General features: G+C 22.0%; 1 protein-coding gene and 1 long non-coding RNA gene across 2 annotated transcripts in view; one reads left to right on the plus strand and one right to left on the minus strand.

The window, feature by feature from the left end:
* LOC117176061 overlaps positions 1 to 6,687 on the minus strand; it is a 46,408-nt gene extending 39,721 nt beyond the window's left edge. The window contains exon 1 of the long non-coding RNA XR_004467577.1: positions 6,571 to 6,687. This is a non-coding gene — a long non-coding RNA (uncharacterized LOC117176061). The remainder of the gene's footprint in view (positions 1 to 6,570) is intronic.
* Positions 6,688 to 6,733: 46 nt separating this feature from the next.
* Positions 6,734 to 19,335, plus strand: part of LOC117176060 (aminoacylase-1-like) — a 38,370-nt gene continuing 25,768 nt past the window's right edge. The window contains exon 1 of the mRNA XM_033366064.1: positions 6,734 to 6,870. Coding sequence (XP_033221955.1) covers positions 6,786 to 6,870 — 85 coding nt within the window. The 5' untranslated portion in view covers positions 6,734 to 6,785. The remainder of the gene's footprint in view (positions 6,871 to 19,335) is intronic.

The raw sequence follows: 19,335 nt of genomic DNA on the forward strand, positions 1-19,335 counted from the left end.
ATAATCACAAATGGAAAACTTTTAAATTAGGAACTCTAAAATTTTAATTATGATTATTTCTGAAAGCAATAAAGATATTTATAAAAAATATTTCTGCGATAGCTAATGTTTAGCGAAATATGTTTATAAATGTAATAAATTTCATACTTTATTTTAAAACATTTGAAAAGTTCAGAAATTTATTATTTTATCCTATAAAGTTTAATTGTATTAATAAAATTGATTTAATAAACTAGCAGCATTTACGTATATGAATGTTTATTTTCTACGATTAAAAATATACACAATTTAAAAATCGAATATTTAACAATTTTTTTAATATTAAGTTTTTAAAAATTGTGGAAAAATTATTAATAATTTCGAATTGAAAGCATTTAAAATTTAAAGAAAAATATATTGAAAGATTTTTTATTGAAAACGTTCAAAATCAAATAATTTTGGATTTTCTAAATAAAGAAAGATTCCAAATTGAATAATAAAAAATTTTTAAAGTTTGAAATTGAAACATTTTTAATTCACAAATATCGAAATTAAATTATTTCATATTAAAATTACGAAAAACGAACAATTCCAAAATGTTCAAACTCAAATATTTTCAGAAATTTTGAAAATTGAATCATTTAAAATTAAAATAAATTGAAGCTGTATTATTTCTAATTAAAATCATTCACAAATAAATAATCACAAATGGAAAACTTTTGAAAAAAGTAACTCTAAAATTTTTAATTTTTTTAATTAAACAAATTAATCAATTAGCCGGGTATTATTATTTCAGGAATTTAGAAAATTTATTAATATGAAATGCAAAGAAATTGAAACTATATTATTTCTAATTAAAATCATTCAAAAATGAATAATTAGAAATGAAAAACTTTTGAATTAGGAACTCTAAAATTTTTAATATTTTTAATTAAATAAATTATTCAATTATCCAGGTATTAATTTCAGTTATTTATGTTTTTATCTATTTTGATTTCAAGGAACACAATTTTTCATTTTTTTATTTAGAATCGATTAATATATTACATTCTAATTTTAAAATTAAGAAAAGAATACAGTTTGAAATGTTCAATATGTTGAAACATTTCCAAATCACGAATAAATATTATCAATTCTTAGTTTTAAAATATTCTCATTTTTAAGGTTTAAATTTGAGAAATTATTGTCTTAAGTTTTAATTGTTTTGAATTTATTCTATGGATACATTAAATTTAAAATCGTTTAATTCGAAAGCATTTAAATTTAAAATTGTGAAGTTTAAATTGTTATTATATCAAAAATTATTGTTTAATATTAAAATTAATCAGACAAATCTTTCTAAGTTAAAAAAAAATTATTTACCGCCATTTTCACAGTTCAAAATGAAAAATTTTAATTATGAAACTTTTAACTCGAATTATTGTTTAAAAAAACGTTCATAATACAAAAAGTTTTAAATGGGAAACATTACAAAATAAAAATCTCTACGACGGAACGTTAAAAATTAAACAATTCCAGATATGGCTTAAAATCCCTAAAAATAACAATTATTTCAAGTACATTTAAATCAATTAAAAATTTTAAGCAGTTAATTATACCATTCGAAATTCAACCATTTCAATTTTACTTGCAATATTAAAACTTATAACTGGAAAAATTAAAAATGTAGCCTAAAAATATAAGAACTTTAACATTGTAGCTATTAAATATAAAATTATTTTTCACTTTTGAAATTTTTAAAAGAAAATTGTAAATTTTTAAGATATTATACTAAAAGTTAAAAATTAAGAAAAGAAAGACAAAACAAGATCGATAATTCCGATTTTTTAAATTACACTATTTTGAGATTTTTTTAATTGAGTTTGAAATTTTCAATATTTTAGAAACTTTTATTATAGAAAATAGTTCTGTTTTTAATATATAGTTTTAAAATCTACTCATTTTTAACGTTTGAAATTGAGAAATTATTCTTTTATTTTTTAATTTTTTTGAATTTTATTCTTTAGGCATTTAATTCAAAATTGTTTAATTAAAAAAGGCATTAGTCCGAAAATTGGGCAACTATAAAGTCTTTCAATTTTAATGGAAATGGTATTTATTACTAATTATTAAAGCGTTCAAAATTTAATACATTAAAATGAAGAAATGCTTGAATGTACATAATTTTCAATTTGAAGCGTTTAAAATTTTACAATTGGAAATTGAAAAATGAATTGAATCTTTCAAAATCAATGTTTCTGAAATTTTAGAATTTTAAATTGCTATTATATGAGAAAATTATAATTTAACATTAATACTGATTAGGAAAAAAATCTAAAATAAACAAATAAATTCACCGCCATTTTCACGGTTGAAAATAGAAAAATCTCAATTATAAACCGTTGGAATTAAACTATTCTAACAAAAACGTTTAAATAGAAGGTATTTAAAATTTTTTTTAAACATTCTTTAGAATTATTATTAATTTTTTAACTGTACAAATAAAATATTTTTCAATTTTTTAAATTGTTAACAAAAAAATGACATTTTCATAATATTAAATTGCACGATTTTAAGAATTTCAATTCGAGACTTTTTTTATTTTGAGTTTGATAATTTAAATATTTTGAAAGAATTTCAAATAATAATAACGTGGTAAGTTTAAAGCGGAAACCAAAGAATTTAAAATATTAAAATCTAAAATTAGAAATTTAAAACTATCAATAGGCGTTCAATACAAAATTTTGTAATTTTGAAAGATTTAATTGAGAAATTATTTTGAGGTTTTTAATATTTGAATTTTAAATAACAGCACGGTGAAATTTGAAATAGAAAACCTGAAAAAATTAAGAAATGGTTTAGTTTTCAACCCATAAGATTAATTTTCTACCACGAAAAACGCACTTTTAAACCAATCAGTCAATTTTGACAAAATTAGTTGTAATTCATGAAAACAAAATTTTCAAGCAAAAATTGGAATATTTAATTTTTGAGATAAAAAATAAATTTATTTTATAGAATAGAATTTTTAAGAAAATAGTTTTGTAAATTTGAAACCAAATAGTTGCATTTTCAACTAAAAAAGATCAATTTTAAACCAAATAATGGAATTTTCAACCAAAAAAGATCAACTAAAATTATGGATCTTTAACTGAGATAATTAAATTATCAGTTAAATTAATTTTCAACACACAAAAAAATGATTTAAAAAAGTAGTTAAGTTTCAACCAAATAGTTTAATTTTTAATTAAAAAGATGATTTTTTAACAAAGAAGATTAATTTTCAACTGAAAAAAAAACAATTTAATAAACTACATGAATGTTGAACCAGATAGTTGAATTTTTATCTACCAAAGATAAATTTTCAACCTTATGGTTGAATTTTCAGTTTAAAAGAATTAATTTTGAACAAAATAAATACCAAAAGATTAATTTACAACCAATCAGTTTAACTTTTCACAAAATAGTACAATTTTTGATTTAAAGAAAAATTACATTTAAAAAAAAAAAAAATTAATTTTCAACAAAATTTATGAATATACAAAAAAATGAATATTCAACAAAAGAATTAAACTTTTAACACAATAGTTGAATATTTAACTATAAAGTATAAATATTTAACTAAATAGGTAAATTTTACACTAAAAAATAAATTTTTAATAAAAATGGAATAGTTAAATTCTCAATTGAAAAAATTGTTTAATAAACAGCATCCAAAATTATACTTTTAAATTAAAATTATATCAATTTTAAAGATGATAAATATAATATTAATAAGTATTATATAAAGTAGTATCAAATGATATTCAAAGTGATTGGGTAGATTTTTTACTTAAAAATGTGATTAACTTTAAAAAAAAAAGAAAAAAAATATTTAGAGACAAATTTAATTTAGTAGTGAATTTTTAACATCGAAATAATTTTTTTTCAAGTTGTTCAACCACCGACCAAGTTGTGTATTAAAAAAAAAATGTCAACCAAAAAGTTAATTTTCTACCAATGTAGTTCAATTTTCAACCAAGTATTTTAATTCACATTAAAAAAGATCAATTTTGAAAAAAAAAAGTTTAATTAGAATAGTTAAATGTTTAATTAAAAAAAAAATTAATTTTCAATAAAAAGTTAATTTTCTGCTAAAATAGTTGAATTTTCAATAAAAAAATCATTATTTTTCAACAAAAAATATAATACTCTTATTTAAGTTAATTTTGTTGAATTTTAAATTAGTTAAATTCCCCCAAAATGGACGCGTTTTCAATTGCAAAAAGTATAAGTTTTGAATATAAAAGATAATTTTCAACCAAATAGTTGAATTTTCTACCAAATAAATAAATTTTCAAGTAAAAATAAAACGAATAATCTCTAAAAAGTTTAATTTTCAAAACCAAAAATGTACATTTTCAAAAAAAAAGCTAATTTACAGACCAAATTTCAATTTTTCACAAAATGCTTTATTTTTCAAAGAGATGAATTTTGAACAAAAATGATGAATCTGAAATATTTTCAACAGTAATCGTTCCTTCAAAAATGAAGAATTTTTTCAAAAGCAGTTGAAACTTCAATCCGAAAATATTAATTTCAAACAGTGAAAAAGTTAATTTTCAACCAAATTTTTAAATTTTTAGTCAAAAAAAAGAATGAATTTTAAACTAAAATTATGAACCTGCAACGGGAATAGTTACATTTTTAGAAAATAAAAGGAATTTTCAACTGAAATGAAAAATAAAAAATTTATATGTAGTTGATGAGGCAAACAAAAAAGATATTAATTTTAAATAAAAAAAAGCGAAGAATTTTCTGAGAAGCAGTTGAAATTTCAATCCAAAAATATAAATTTCAAACAAAAAAAAGTTTATTTTCAAACAAATTGTTGAATTTTCCACCCAACTGTTAAATTTTTAAGTGAAAAGAACAATTTTTTTTACCAAAAATTTTAATTTTACACCAAAAAGTTCATTCTTCATAAAAAAGTTAATTTTCAACAATCATTTTAATTTTCTACAAAATAGTTCATATTACAATAGAAAAGGTGAATTTTCAACTGAAATGATGAATCTAGAACGGAAATATTAAAATTTTTGGTTAAAAAAATGTATGTAAAAAATAGTTTAAACTAAAAAAAATAGAATTGTCTACAACGTTTTTAAATTTTTTTACCAAACTGTTTAATTTTCATGTAAAAAAAGCTGATTATCTAGAAAAAAGTTTAATTTTCAAATGAAAATTGTTAATTCACGACAAAAAAAGTTAAATTTTTAGTAAAAAAATGTATTGTCGACCAACGAAAAACCAATTTTCAACTAAAACAATAAATATTTCAATTTTAAATAAAAAACAGTGTAGTTCCTCCGAAAACTGTAGAATTTTCTAGCCAATTTTTTAATTTTTAATCAAATTGTTTAATTTGCGTGTAAAAAAAGCGGAATGTCTAGAAAAAAGTTTAATTTTTACATGAAATTTGCGTATTCAAAACAAAAAAGTTAATTTTCGACCAAAATGTTAATTTTCCACAAAATAGTTCATCTTTCAATCACAAAATGTTTCAATTTTAAATAAAAAACAGTTTAGTTCCTCCGAAAACAAAGGATTTTCTGAAAAACAATTTAAATTCCAACCAGAAAATATCAATTTTGATTTTAAAAATATATGATTTTCAACAAAACTGTAGAATTTTCTAGCCAATTTTTTAATTTTTAATCAAATTGTTTAATTTGCGTGTAAAAAAAAGCGGAATGTCTAGAAAAAAGTTTAATTTTTACATGAAATTTGTGTATTCAAAACAAAAAAGTTAATTTTCTACCAAAATTTTAATTTTTCACAAAATAGTTTATTTTTCAACCAGAGATGAATTTTCAACTAAAAATTATGAATTTGCAACGAGAATCGTTATATTTTTTGTTTGAAAATTCATTTATAACCAAAAAAAAAAAGAATTTTTAACTAAAACGAAAAAATATTTACGTATGTAGTTCATAAGGCAATCAAAAAACATGTTAATTTTAAATTAAAAAAAATTAATTCCTTCAATAACGAAGAAAATTCTGAAAAAGTACAAATTTCAACCCGAAAATATAAATTTTCAAGAAAAAAAAATTAGTTTACAACAAAATTATTGTATTTTCTACAAAATTGTTAAGTTTTTAAGTATAAAAAAACGAATTATCCAGAAAAAAAAGTTTAATTTTCAAAGAAAAAATGTGAATTTTCAACAAAAAAGTTAATTAAACAAAAATTATCCAGAGATGAATTTCCAACTAAAATAGTCAATTTTCAATTTATTCGTTTCAAATTTTACGATTTTCTAAACCTTTTCTGCAAAATATATATACTTTTAAATGCCTTATTTACGAAAAAAAAGACTAAACAATAGAATTGAATAAAATATAAATTATTTTCATGATAATAATAAACCCAAACGTTTTGACGTTTCTATTATAAACTTGTTGTTGCGTTTGACACACTGTTTATGTTTTATTAAAGAAAATAACCTAAAAACCTACACGCGTCATAACCTCAATTTCCGCAACACACCCAACACACCGACAACACCCATTTCCCACCACTTTTGCAAATATTTCTAAGCCACAGAACAAAGATAAAAGCAATACATACTCTGAATTGTCAACCAACTTGACAGAAACTGGAAAAATTCCACCGGACGTCCTCAAATGGTGTTTAAATCGTTCAAATAATCAAGAATTTCAAACCACGATTTCATTTTTTATTCCCCGCGCACGTGACCCTACGTCATATATAGCCTGTATCTTTAAAGCGTCTTCTGCTAAACCAAACTTGCGTCCGACGCTACTGGCAGGCTAGTCCTCAGAATGCAACCAACATTGCAGGGAACAGCTGTCGAAAATTTTCGAGAGTATTTGAGGATTCCTTCAGTCCATCCGAATATAAATTACGGTAAGTTGACACCATCCAAAAAATCACCCAAAAACTGTTTCTATTCCCAAAACTGTGAAAAATCCTTCCGGAAGTGCAAATGAAAATTAAATTGAAAATCGTGGTGGCAAGCATACGTAGTGGATGGGGCCGCTCAACGACGCGCTTCCTTTTTTAATCAAAATCATTTTTTAATCACAACTCCGGGGATCCTAATTCGCTTAATTCATTCCCAGTGGTTTCAGTGACTAGAAAAAATATTTATGAAAAGAAATCGGAGAATTCGCGATTCCGCGAGACTCCAAAAACGACGCAGCGTCAGACGCCGAGTCTGCCCCACCCTCGAAAGTGAAATTTCTATTTTTATAATTTTCCAAGTGGAATCAAAATCAGCGAAAAGTGATGCGAATCTTTTGAGAAAGCTCGGGAGGACCCGGGGTCCAATTTCGGAAATCGGTGTTGATTTGCGAGCCCTTTAAATTTGGGGAATTCCGAGGTTTGATGGAACCTGTCGATGTGTCGCTTTTCTCTCTTTCCTTTATCGGGAGTTTTTTTTCTGATTAAAGTCCTATCGGCGATCCAACAATTTATTTGAGTGAAGAGATTTTTATGGAAAGTATTTTCGCCGCGTTCGGGATGGGCGTTTCTCGGAAATTCGAGAGAAATTCGACGACGCTCTGGCTTGTCGAGAAGATGGAATCTGAGGTAATTTTGGAAATTGTGTTGAAAAACTTGAAGGGAAAAAGCTAGATTTTTTTTATTGGGTAATTTGGATTCGGAATTTTGAACTTTTTTGAGGAGGCGTTGATTGGAAGGGGTTTGGGTGGTTTTAAAGCTTCTGGAAGTTCTGGAACCGGTGATCAATATGTCAGACATGGTGTCGTTTTGCATTTTTGAAATCAGTTTTCTGGGTAGCGAAACGTTTGAAATTTGTTTTAAAGTTTGTCAGAGAAAAACTGAAAATCAGGATATTTTATTCGAGAGGAAAAATCAGGGATTTCGAAGAAAATCTTGCAATGAGGAGAAAATTCGGGAATTTTGAAAATGACGTTTTTCGGGCACCCTGATAGAATATTATCAGCAATTTGTTTGGTTTGTGTTTCTATTTATTTTTTGTACAGTTTCTGACCCCTGAAGATTATATTTTTAGTGTAAAATTTTAGTATGTGGTGGACAATTCTACTATTTTTAGTAGAAAATTCAGCTGTTTTGGTTGAAAAATGAACTGCTTAGTTTAATATTGAACCATTTTCTCAAAATATTAATTTGAGGTTGAAAATTCACTACTTTAGTTGAAAAATCATCTCTAAATTTTTTATTTTTTAAAAGAACGTTTTTGTTCAAAATGTACATTTTATATTGAAAATGCACATTTTTTATTGAAAGTTAAATTTTTGCAGATAATTTTTTATTTTATTAAAAATATATCAATTTCTTAAACAATTTAAATCTTTCCGTAAGAAGATTACAATTTAATAGCAAATTTAACTATTTTTTCAGAAAATTCATCGGTTTTTTTAAAACTAAACTGTTTTTTTTCTTTTTTTTTTATTAAAAAAAGTTTTGTCTGACTTATCAACTAATTCATTTTTATGTTAAGAATTCATCTTTATTAGATAAAAAATGAACTTCTTGGTTTAAAATTGAACTGTTTTGGTAGAAAATTAATTTTTTTTTTTTGTTGAAAAATAAACTACTTGGTTGAAGGTTGAACCACTTTATCAAAAAAATAGTTTTATGTTGAAAAATTCACTATTTTAGTTGAAAAATCATCTCTAAATTTTTTATTTTTTAAATGAACGTTTTTGTTCAAAATGCACATTTTATATTGAAAATGCACATTTTTTGTTGAAAGTTAAATTTTTGCAGATAATTTTTTTTTATTTAATTAAAAATATATCAATTTCTTAAACAATTTAAATCTTTCCTTAAAAAGATTACAATTTAATAGCAAATTTAACTATTTTTTTTTCAGAAAATTCATCGTTTTTTTTAAAACTAAACTGTTTTTTTTTTTTTTTTTATTAAAAAAAGTTTTGTCTGAATTATCAACTAATTCATTTTTTTGTTAAGAATTCATCTTTATTAGATAAAAAATGAACTTCTTGGTTTAAAATTGAACTGTTTTGGTAGAAAATTAATTTTTTTTTTGTTGAAAAATAAACTACTTGGTTGATAGTTGAACCATTTTATCAAAAAATTAGTTTCATGTTGAAAAATTCACTATTTTAGTTGAAAAATCATTTCTAAATTTTTTATTCTTTAAATGAACGTTTTTGTTCAAAATGCACATTTTATATTGAAAATGCACATTTTTTGTTGAAAGTTAAATTTTTGCAGATAATTTTTTTTTTATTTTTTATTAAAAATATATCAATTTCTTAAACAATTTAAATCTTTCCGTAAGAAGATTACAATTTAATAGCAAATTTAACTATTTTTTCAGAAAATTCATCGGTTTTTTTAAAACTAAACTGGTTTTTTTTTTTTTATTAAAAAAAGTTTTGTCCGAATTATCAACTAATTCATTTTTTTGTTAAGAATTCATCTTTATTAGATAAAAAATGAACTTCTTGGTTTAAAATTGAACTGTTTTGGTAGAAAATTAATTTTTTTGTTCAAAAATGAACTACTTGGTTGAAGGTTGAACCACTTTATCAAAAAAATAGTTTTATGTTGAAAAATTCACTATTTTAGTTGAAAAAACATCTCTAAATTTTTTTTTATTCTTTAAATGAACTTTTTTGTTAAAAAATCACACTTTGTTTTTAACTAAATAGTAAAATTTTTAAACTAAAAAATATATATTTTTAAGTAAAAATAAAGTAGTTAAATTTTCATTCAAGAATATTAATTTTCAGTTAAAAACGACGTTTCTACAGAAGTTTTCTACCAAACGGTTGAATTTTAAAGACAAAAAGAGAAGAATTTTTTACAAAAAAGTTAAATTTTTCAAGCGAGAATATGAGTTTTTAACCAAAGAAAGTTAATTCTTAACCTATCAGTGCAATTTTCAAGAAAACAGTTAAATTTTAAATTAAAAAAAATTAATTTGTAACCGGAAAAATTACTATTTTTTCCAGAAAATTCATCGGTTTTTGTAAAACTATGTTGTTTTTTTTCTATTAAAAAAAGTTTTGTCTGAATTATCAACTAATTCATTTTTTTTTGTTGAGAATTCATATTTATTAGATGAAAAATGAACTTTTTTTTTACTTTTGATTTGAAAATTCATCACTTTGGTTTGAAATTAATCAATTTTTTTTAATGACTCTTTTTGCTGAAAATTGACCCTTTTCTTCGAAAATTCGAAATTCAACTCTCATTTTTTTAAATTAACTTGTTTATCCAAAATGTCAATTTTTTTGTTTGAAAATTAAATTTTTTGTAGGTAAATCGTTTTTTTTTTCTTTGAAAATTTATCAATTTCGCCAAAAATTTAACAATTTCCTTTTTTAATTTAACTGTTTTTTTCAGAAAATTCGTCGTTTTTTGTAAAACTAAACGGTTTTTTTTTTAATTAAAAAAGTTTTGCCTGAATTATCAACTATTTCATTTTTGGTTGAAAATTCATCTTTTCTATAGAAAAATTGAAATTCTGGGTTTAAAATTGAACTGTTTTGGTAGAAAATTAATCTTTTTTGGATGAAAAATAAACTACTTGGATGAAGGTTGAACCACTTTATCAAAAAATTAGTTTCATGTTGAAAAAATTCACTATTTTAGTTGAAAAATCATCTCTAAATTATTTTTTTATTCTTTAAATTAACTTTTATGTTAAAAATGTACACTTTTTTTTTGGAAAATTTAATTTTTGTAGATAATTCGTTTTTTATTTTATAAAAAATGTATCAATTTCGTAAACAATTTAAATCTTTCATAAAAAAAATTACAATTTAATAGTAAATTTTACTATTTTTTCCCGAAAATTCATCGGTTTTTGTAACATTAAACTGTTTTTTTTTAAATTAAAAACAAGTTTTGCCTGAATTATCAACTAATTCATTTTTTGTTGAGAATTCATCTTTTTTAGATGAAAAATGAACTTCGTGGTTTAAAATTGAACTGTTTTGGTAAAAAATTCACCTTTTTGGCTGAAAAATGAACTGCTTGATTGAACCACTTTATCAAAAAACTAGTTTTATTTTGAAAATTCACTATTTTAGTTCGGAATTCAACTCTCGTTTTTTTTAATTAACTTGTTCATTCAAAATGTCAATTTTTTTGTTTGAAAATTGAATTTTTTGTTGGTAAATCGTTTTTTTTTCTTTGAAAATTAATCAGTTTCGCCAAAAATTTAACAATTTTGTACTAAATTTAACAATTTCTTTTTTTAATTTAACTGTTCTTAAAGAAAATTTGGCGTTTCTTGTGGAATTACACTGTTTTTTATTTAAAACTTTTTAAAAACTCTTATTTCAATTATCAACTAATACATTTGTCATTTAGAATTCACATTTTTTAGTATGAAATTTATTTTCTTCGTTTAAAATTCAACTATTTTGAAAGAAATTGAACTTTTTTGTTGAAAATTCAGCTTTTTTGTTTGCAAAATAAACTAGTTGGTTGAACCACTTTCTCAAAAAGTTAGTTTGATCTTGAAAATTCACTATTTTAAATTGGAAATACATATCTGAATTTTTTTCAAATATTTGATTTGTAAAATGCATATTTTTTGTTTTAAAATTAGAGTTTTTGTGGATAATTTGGTTTTTAAATTGAAAATTGATTTATTTCGTGAAAATTTTAAAAATTTGGTAAATAATTCAACAATTTCGTAGAAGATTCAAAAATTTGTTTCAAAATTCAATTGTTTGTTTAGAAAATTCGTAGTTTTTTTCTGTAACTTTACTGTTTTTTATTTAGAATGAAAAAAAATTGGTTTGAATTATCAACTAAAAAATTTTCCGTAGAAAATTTATTAATTTTAGTTTAAAATTAATTTTGTTGGTTGAAAATTCAACAATTTTTGGTTAAAATGTAACTTTTTTTTGAAAATTCATATTTTAGTTAGAAATTCATTTCTGATGGACATTTTTTTTCAACCAAATTTTTGTTGAAAATACATACTGTTATTTGGTGATTAAACTTTTTTTTGTACATATTTTTTTTTTTACTTGAAATTTTAATAATTTTGTAGAAAAATGAACAACTCGCTTGACAATTAACTTCTTTGTTCAACATTTATTTTTTATTTTGAACTTCTTTTTTGAAAATGCAACTATTTTGATATAGAAAGTTCATGTTTTTTGGTTGGACTTTTTTTGAATTAATTTTTTATTGAAAATGCACTTACGGTTTGAAAATTTTGTATTACATAGATGATTCGTTGTTTTTTGTTTTGAAAATTTAACAACTTTATAGAAAATTCAACAATTTGGTTGAAAATTAATTTTTTGTTCAAAATTTATATTTTCAGGTTAAAAATTCAAATGTTTTTCATAAATTTCGTCATTTTTATGGTATCAAACTGGTTTTAATTTAAAAATAATATCTTTTTTTTTTGAAAATATCAACTGTTATATTTTTTGGTTGAAAATCAATATTTTTTATTTGGAAATTTACATATTTTAGCAGAAAATTAGTTTTTTGTCGAAAATTCAAAATTTTCTTTTGAAAATTGTAGTACTTGTTTGAAGGTTGAACGACTTTGTTACAAAAGTTATATTGTCTTTAAATATTCGCCATTTTAGTTGAAATATAATCTCTGATTTAAAATTACTTTTTTTTACTATTTTTTTCTTAAACTGAAAATTTAATCATTTCGGTTGAAGATTCATAATTTTAGTTAAAAATTTATTTTTTTGGTTGAAAGCTGAACTATTTTGTTTATAATTATTTTTTATTTTGGTGAAAATTAATTTTTTTGTTTTGAAAATTGAACATTTAGTAGAAAATTCATCTCTTTCGTTAAAAATTTGCCTTTTTTCCTTACCAATTTGTTTAAAAAAAATATATTTTTTGTTAAAGATTCACCATTTTAGTTGAAAGTTTATCTCTGACTAAATTTTTGTTTAAATTAACTTTTTTGTTCAAAGTTTATATTTTCTGGTTAAAAATTTCACTGTTTTGCTTAAAAATTGAAATATTTTTTAGTGGAATATTCAACTGCTTCTTTGAATTTGCAACTATTTTAGTAGAAAACAAACTTTTTGTTGGAAATTCATATTTCTTGGTTGAAAATTGAACTTTGTACTTCATTGATGTTTGAACCCCTTTCTTAAAAAATTAGTTCGATGTTGAAAAATCATGATTTTGGTTTTTTTTACTTGAAAATTCAACAATTTGGTTAAAAATTAACTTTTTTGTTAAAGATTTATATTTTTGGATTGAAAAGTCAACGGTTTTTTCCCCCTAAATTCCTCGTTATTGATGGAACTAAACTGGTTTTGAATAAAAATTAAAATATTTATTTGAATTATCAACTATTACATTTTTTGTTGAGAATTCATCTTTTTTATTAAAAAATTCTGCTTCTAGGTTAAAAATTCTACATTTTAGTTGAAAATTTATCACCGGTTGAAATTTACAAAAATTAAAATTGAACTATTTTGTAGATAATTTGTTTATTTTTTTCTTGAAAATAAAGCAATTTGGTTTTGACTAAAAATTAAAATATTTTTTGGTTGTAAATTGAACTAAATCGTTGAAGGTTGAACCACTTTAAAAAAAATTATCTTGTTGAAGGTCCACCGTTTTATTTGAAAATTTCGTTTTTCCTTTGGTTGTAAATTAATTTTTTACTTTTGATTTGAAAATTCATCACTTTGGTTTGAAATTAATCAATTTTTTTTAATGACTCTTTTTGCTGAAAATTGACCCTTTTCTTAGTTTCAGATTCAACTATTTGTTTAAAAATTCATGTATTTTATCGAATATTCTTATTTTTTTGAAAAGCCCTCGATTTGAAATTGTTTCTTGTTGACATTTCAAATTTCAAATTAGAGTTTTTCAAAACTTTGCTCTTCGTGACCCTTATATTTGCAAAAATTGCTCTCGTTTTTGTAATTAAGCTTTGAATCAAATAGAGGATTTCAATTGCTAGAGAATGACTCCATTGGCATTGGTTTTAATGATAAAAGTAGTCTGTACTTTAGCAATTTATGAGTCATTAGATCAAAACGTGCGTTGTATAAGAATTCATTTTAGCCTGGTTTTCATTCAAGTCTGATATTGAGTAAATTATTTTTTTTTTCTCAGTTGATTTAATTTAATTGATTTAATGACACTATTTTGCTACTATTTGGAAAAAATACGTTTAATGACACTATTTATTTACTTTTCCTTTAAAAATATTTTTTAATTTCTTAATAATAATTTTCTACCATACAAGATGAATTCTCAACAAATTATATAAAATTTCAACTAAAGAGTTGAATTTTTAAACTAGAAACAATCATTTAAAAAAAATGGAATAGTTAAATTTTCATTTTAAAAAAACATAGTTTTGAATTAAAGGTCAACAAATATTTTATAAACCATTTCATTTTTTACCAAATTTTTACCTGAAAATACTCATTTTTCCCAAAACTTGTAATAGTTGACAGTCAAATCAAAAAAATTTTTAATTTTAAATCAAAAACAGTTTAATATAATGAAGAAGACGACTTTTTAACAAAATATTTGAATCCTCAACTAATACAGATTAATTTTTAAACGTGCAATTGCATTTTCAACTTTAAAAATTTATTTTCTACAAAAAAGAATATATTGTCAAGAAAATACATACATTTTAAACCAAATAGTTGAATTTCCTAAAAAAATTAACTAAATAGTGAAATTTTCAAACTAAAAAAGATATATTTTTAAATACAGATAAAGTAGTTAAATTTTCATTCAAGAATATTCATTTTCAATTAAAAAACGACGTTTCTACAAAACAGTTTAGTTTTCTACCAAATTGTTGAATTTTAAAGAGAAAAAGAGAAGTTTTTACAAAACAGTTAAATTTTTCAAGCGAGAATATAAGTTTTCAGCCAAAAAAAGTTAATTTTTAACCTATTAGTGGAATTTTCAAGAAAATAGTTAAATTATAAGTTAAAAAAAATTAATTTGTAACCGAAAAAATTACCTTTAAACTAAAACTATGAATCTTTAACCAAAAAATAAACTTTTAAGGAAGTAGTTCCACTTTCAACCAAGGAGTTGAATTTTCAACGAAAAAAAATTAAATCTAAAATAAAAAACAGATTTAACAAATAAAAACGAATTTTTCAACAAAGGAGATTATTTTTCTATTACAAAAGATAAATAACGAAAAAATACGAATTTTCAACAAAATAGTTGAATTTTTCACCAAAAATATAAGTTTTCAACCAAAATTTGATTAAAATTAAAATTTTTTTTTTTGAAAAAATCCTGCATTTTGAATAAAAAAATTAATTTAAAAAAAAATCTACCAGAGATGTAACAAAAAATACATTTTGAACAATAACTTTAATTTTCAAGCAAGTTGTTGATTTTCCTACCAAATTAAAAAATTTTTAAGTAAATATATATATATGTACAAAAAAAGTTTAATCTCCAAACAAAAATTGTGCATTTCCAACAAAAAGTTGATTAAAAAAAGTGTCCATTAGAGATAAATTTCTAATTAACATTAATATATGAATTTTCAAAAAAAAAGTTAAATTTTTATCAAAATAGTCGAACTTTCGACCAAGAAAATTAATTTTAAACTAAAATTAATAAATTGTCAACGGGAAGTGTATTAGTTGATAATTTAAACCAATTTTTGTTTTATATTAAATAAAAACAGTAAAGTTGCAGAAAAAAATGACGAATTGTCTAAACATGCATTTTAATTTTTAAAAAAATTATTGAATTTTCTACGAAATTGTTACATTATTTATAAAATTTTTTAATTTTTTAACGAAATCAATCAATTTTTAATTTAAAAAACAAATTATCTACAAAAAATTTAATTTTCAAACAAAAAATATGCATTTGGTAAAAGCAATATGATTAATTTTCATGAAAAAGTTAAATTTCTACGAAAATAGTTCAATTTAAACCAAGAAAATGAATTTCATACTAAAAAATATGAATTCTAAACGGCAAATGTATTAGTTGATAATTCAAACAAGAATTTTTTTTTAAATTTTAAATAAAAAACAGTTGAATTTTCACAAAAAAAAATAGTTAAATTTTGTACGAAATTTTTAAATTTTTTGCAAAATTGATATATTAAAAAAAAAAAACAACGATTTATCTACAAAAAAAAATTAATTTTCAAAGTGGTTCAACCTTCAACCAAGTCGTTCATTTTTCAGCCAAAAAAGATTAATTCTCTACCAAAACAGTTCAATTTTAAACCCAGAAGTTCAATTTTTCTATAGAAAAGATGAATTTTCAACCAAAAATGAAATAGTTGATAATTCAGGCAAAACTTTTTTAATTAAAAAAAAACCGTTTAGTTTTACAAAAAACGACGAATTTTCTGAAAAAAACAGTTAAATTAAAAAAAGAAATTGTTAAATTTTTGGCGAAATTGATAAATTTTCAAAGAAAAAAAAACGATTTACCTACACAAAATTTAATTTTCAAACAAAAAAATGACATTTTGAATAAACAAGTTAATTAAAAAAAATGAGAGTTGAATTTCGAACTAAAATAGTGAATTTTCAACATAAAACTAGTTTTTGATAAAGTGGTTCAACCAAGTAGTTCATTTTTCAGCCAAAAAGGTGATTAGTTGATAATTCAGGCAAAACTTTTTTAATAATAAAAGAAAACAGTTTAGTTTCACAAAAAACGACGAATTTTCTGGAAAAAAGTTGAATTTTCTATGTGATTGTAATCTTTTTTACGAAATATTTTCATGTTTTTTTAAAGAAATTGATACTATTTTAATACTAAAATACTAAAATATAATCTTTAGGGGTCTGCAAAAAGTTGAATTTTCCACCAAATAGATTAATTTCCAACCAAAAAATTTAATTTTTATGTCAAAAAGTTGAATCTTCAACAAAAAATTAACTAAATAAAAGAATTTTTAAACTAAAAAATATAGATTTTTACCTAAAAATGGAGCAGTTAGATTTTTATTTAAGAAAATTAATTTTAAATTAAACAAATTAATTTGTAACCGAAAAACATTAATTTTCAGTCGAAATTATGAATCTTTAACCAAACTTTTAAGGAAATAGTTCCACTTTTAACATCCATTTTTTAACGTAAAAAGATTAATTTTCGACGAAAAAATACTGTAATAAAAAATAGTCGGATTGAACTAAAAAAAAAAACGAATTTTCAACGTAATATTTGAATGCTCAACTGAAACAGATGAATTTTCTGCCAAACACTAATATTTTTAACCAAAATATGAACTTTCTGCATAATATTTGTATTTTCAAATATTTCATTTTTTTATTTTTTAACAAAGAATATTAATTTTCTACCAAAAAGGACGAATTCTCAACAAAATACATAAATTTGTAAGCAAATAGTTGAATTTCAAACGAAATTGTTAAATTTTTTAGCCGAAAGTACGAATTTTCTACAAATATTTAAACTTTCAACCAAAATAGATTCCATTTTAACCATGTGCATTTTTAACAATCAACAAGTGAATTTTCTACAGAAAGAGATCATTTTTTTAAAAGAAATAGTTTATGTTTACAAAATAGTTGAATTTTTTATTTTAAAAAATTGTTTGTCAAAAAAGAAACAGTTTAAACCAAATAATAAAATGTTTAATAACAAAAATATGCATTTTTAACCATAAATTTAATAGTAGTTTTCAACTGAAAAGAAACTTGTATTACAAAATAGTTTGATTCTCTTATTGGACTTTATCTATCAATAAGAAATACAATTTTAAATAAACATTGATGTTTTTTTTTATACTTGAAAAATTTTATGACACTATCTTGATACTATTTTTTATTAATTTCTGATACTATTCAATCTATTTTCGATTTCCAAAGCGAGTGCGAGGCCTGCACTTGAAAATTTGTAGATTTTCAATTAAAAAATGTATCCCATGAAAAATTTGAACTTGAATGCTTGACTCTTAAATTCAAAGACTTTTAATTTCAGATAAGAATTGTTCGAAATTTTCTTTTTGTCATGAATTGTTCTACAATTTGATTCTTTCAAATTCAAGAGTAATTCAGTCCTATCATTTGTCAATACATTCTGATATCGTTATTTAAAAACTGATTATAAAAATAATACGCATTATTTGACCAAGCCTAAGATAATGAAGATAAGATTTACGGTATTCTTGAAAACAATGTATAAAAGCATCATTATTGCAGTCTTGTAAGTGCCACTTTCATTTTAATTTTTGATTGTTTGAAGGTTGATAAGAGAGTTCAACAGTCATTGATATGTGAGATTTTATCTTAAGACCTGAAATGTTGCTCAATTCCTTTTTTTATTTGATTACATACAATAAAACCCTAAATGATCAAATAATATGGTAATTTAGATTCTTGAAGGGTGCTTGAAAATTAATTGGACTTTCAAGGTTTAAATATACCAAGGTTTATCATTTTTAATTTATTTTATCTTCAATTTTTACAACTAAGGTGCAGGGTGTCTAGTGACCTTGAAAATCTGGAACTCTCCTTGAATTTTTTTTAAACCTTGAAAACCTGGAAATCTCCTTAATTTTTTTACGAAACCTTTGAATTTCAATTATTCTTTTTCTTTTAAAACAGTAATTTTATCACAATGCGAAGAGTAATTTAAATCTTTTGGCCTATTATGAAAGAAACTTGTTTAGAAAAAATCTTGCTACTGAAAATTTTGTTCTTCGTCAAGATATAACTTATCTTTTGTCTTTTACAGAATAAATAAAAAGATATTTTAAGGCACTTTTTGTTGAGTCGTTCAGCTTAAAAATTATAAAAATGATTAGTTCAAAATTTCGATTTTAATTCAGTTTCAGAATTAGAATAAGACATGGCCATACAACGGAGTTTTCGAGGTTACAAAATATTTCTAAAGATTTCAAAATATTTCAAACATTTTAGAATATTTTTAATATCTTTAACATTTCATAAAATGTTTGAAAAACGGTACAGTACACCAGATTTTAGAGATTTCAAAAAATATTTCGAACATTTCACAAAGATTTTAAAACTTACGAAAGAGTTTAAAGATTTTAAAAAGGGTACACTAAACCAAATTTCTAAGATTTCAAAATATTTCAAAGATTTTTAAAATATTCAAATTTTTTTAGGAGATATAAAATGATTTCAGTAAGGTTTTGAAATAATTTAAATAATTCCAATGAATTCACAATGAGTTCAAAAAATATTTCAAAGATTTCGTTAAGATTACGAATATTACACAAAGATTTCTAATGATTTAAAAATGTTTTAACCAATTTAAGAAGATTTGAAAAGATTTTTATAATTTCAAATGAACAGAAAATATTTTAAAGATTTCAAAAAATTTCAAAGATTTTAAATAACTTCAAAATTCTTTAGGAGATGTCAAAAGATTTCACACACGTTTCAGAAATTTTATAAAACA

This window comes from Belonocnema kinseyi, chromosome 7 (genome assembly GCF_010883055.1).
Source record: "Belonocnema kinseyi isolate 2016_QV_RU_SX_M_011 chromosome 7, B_treatae_v1, whole genome shotgun sequence".
NCBI lineage: Eukaryota > Metazoa > Arthropoda > Insecta > Hymenoptera > Cynipidae > Belonocnema > Belonocnema kinseyi.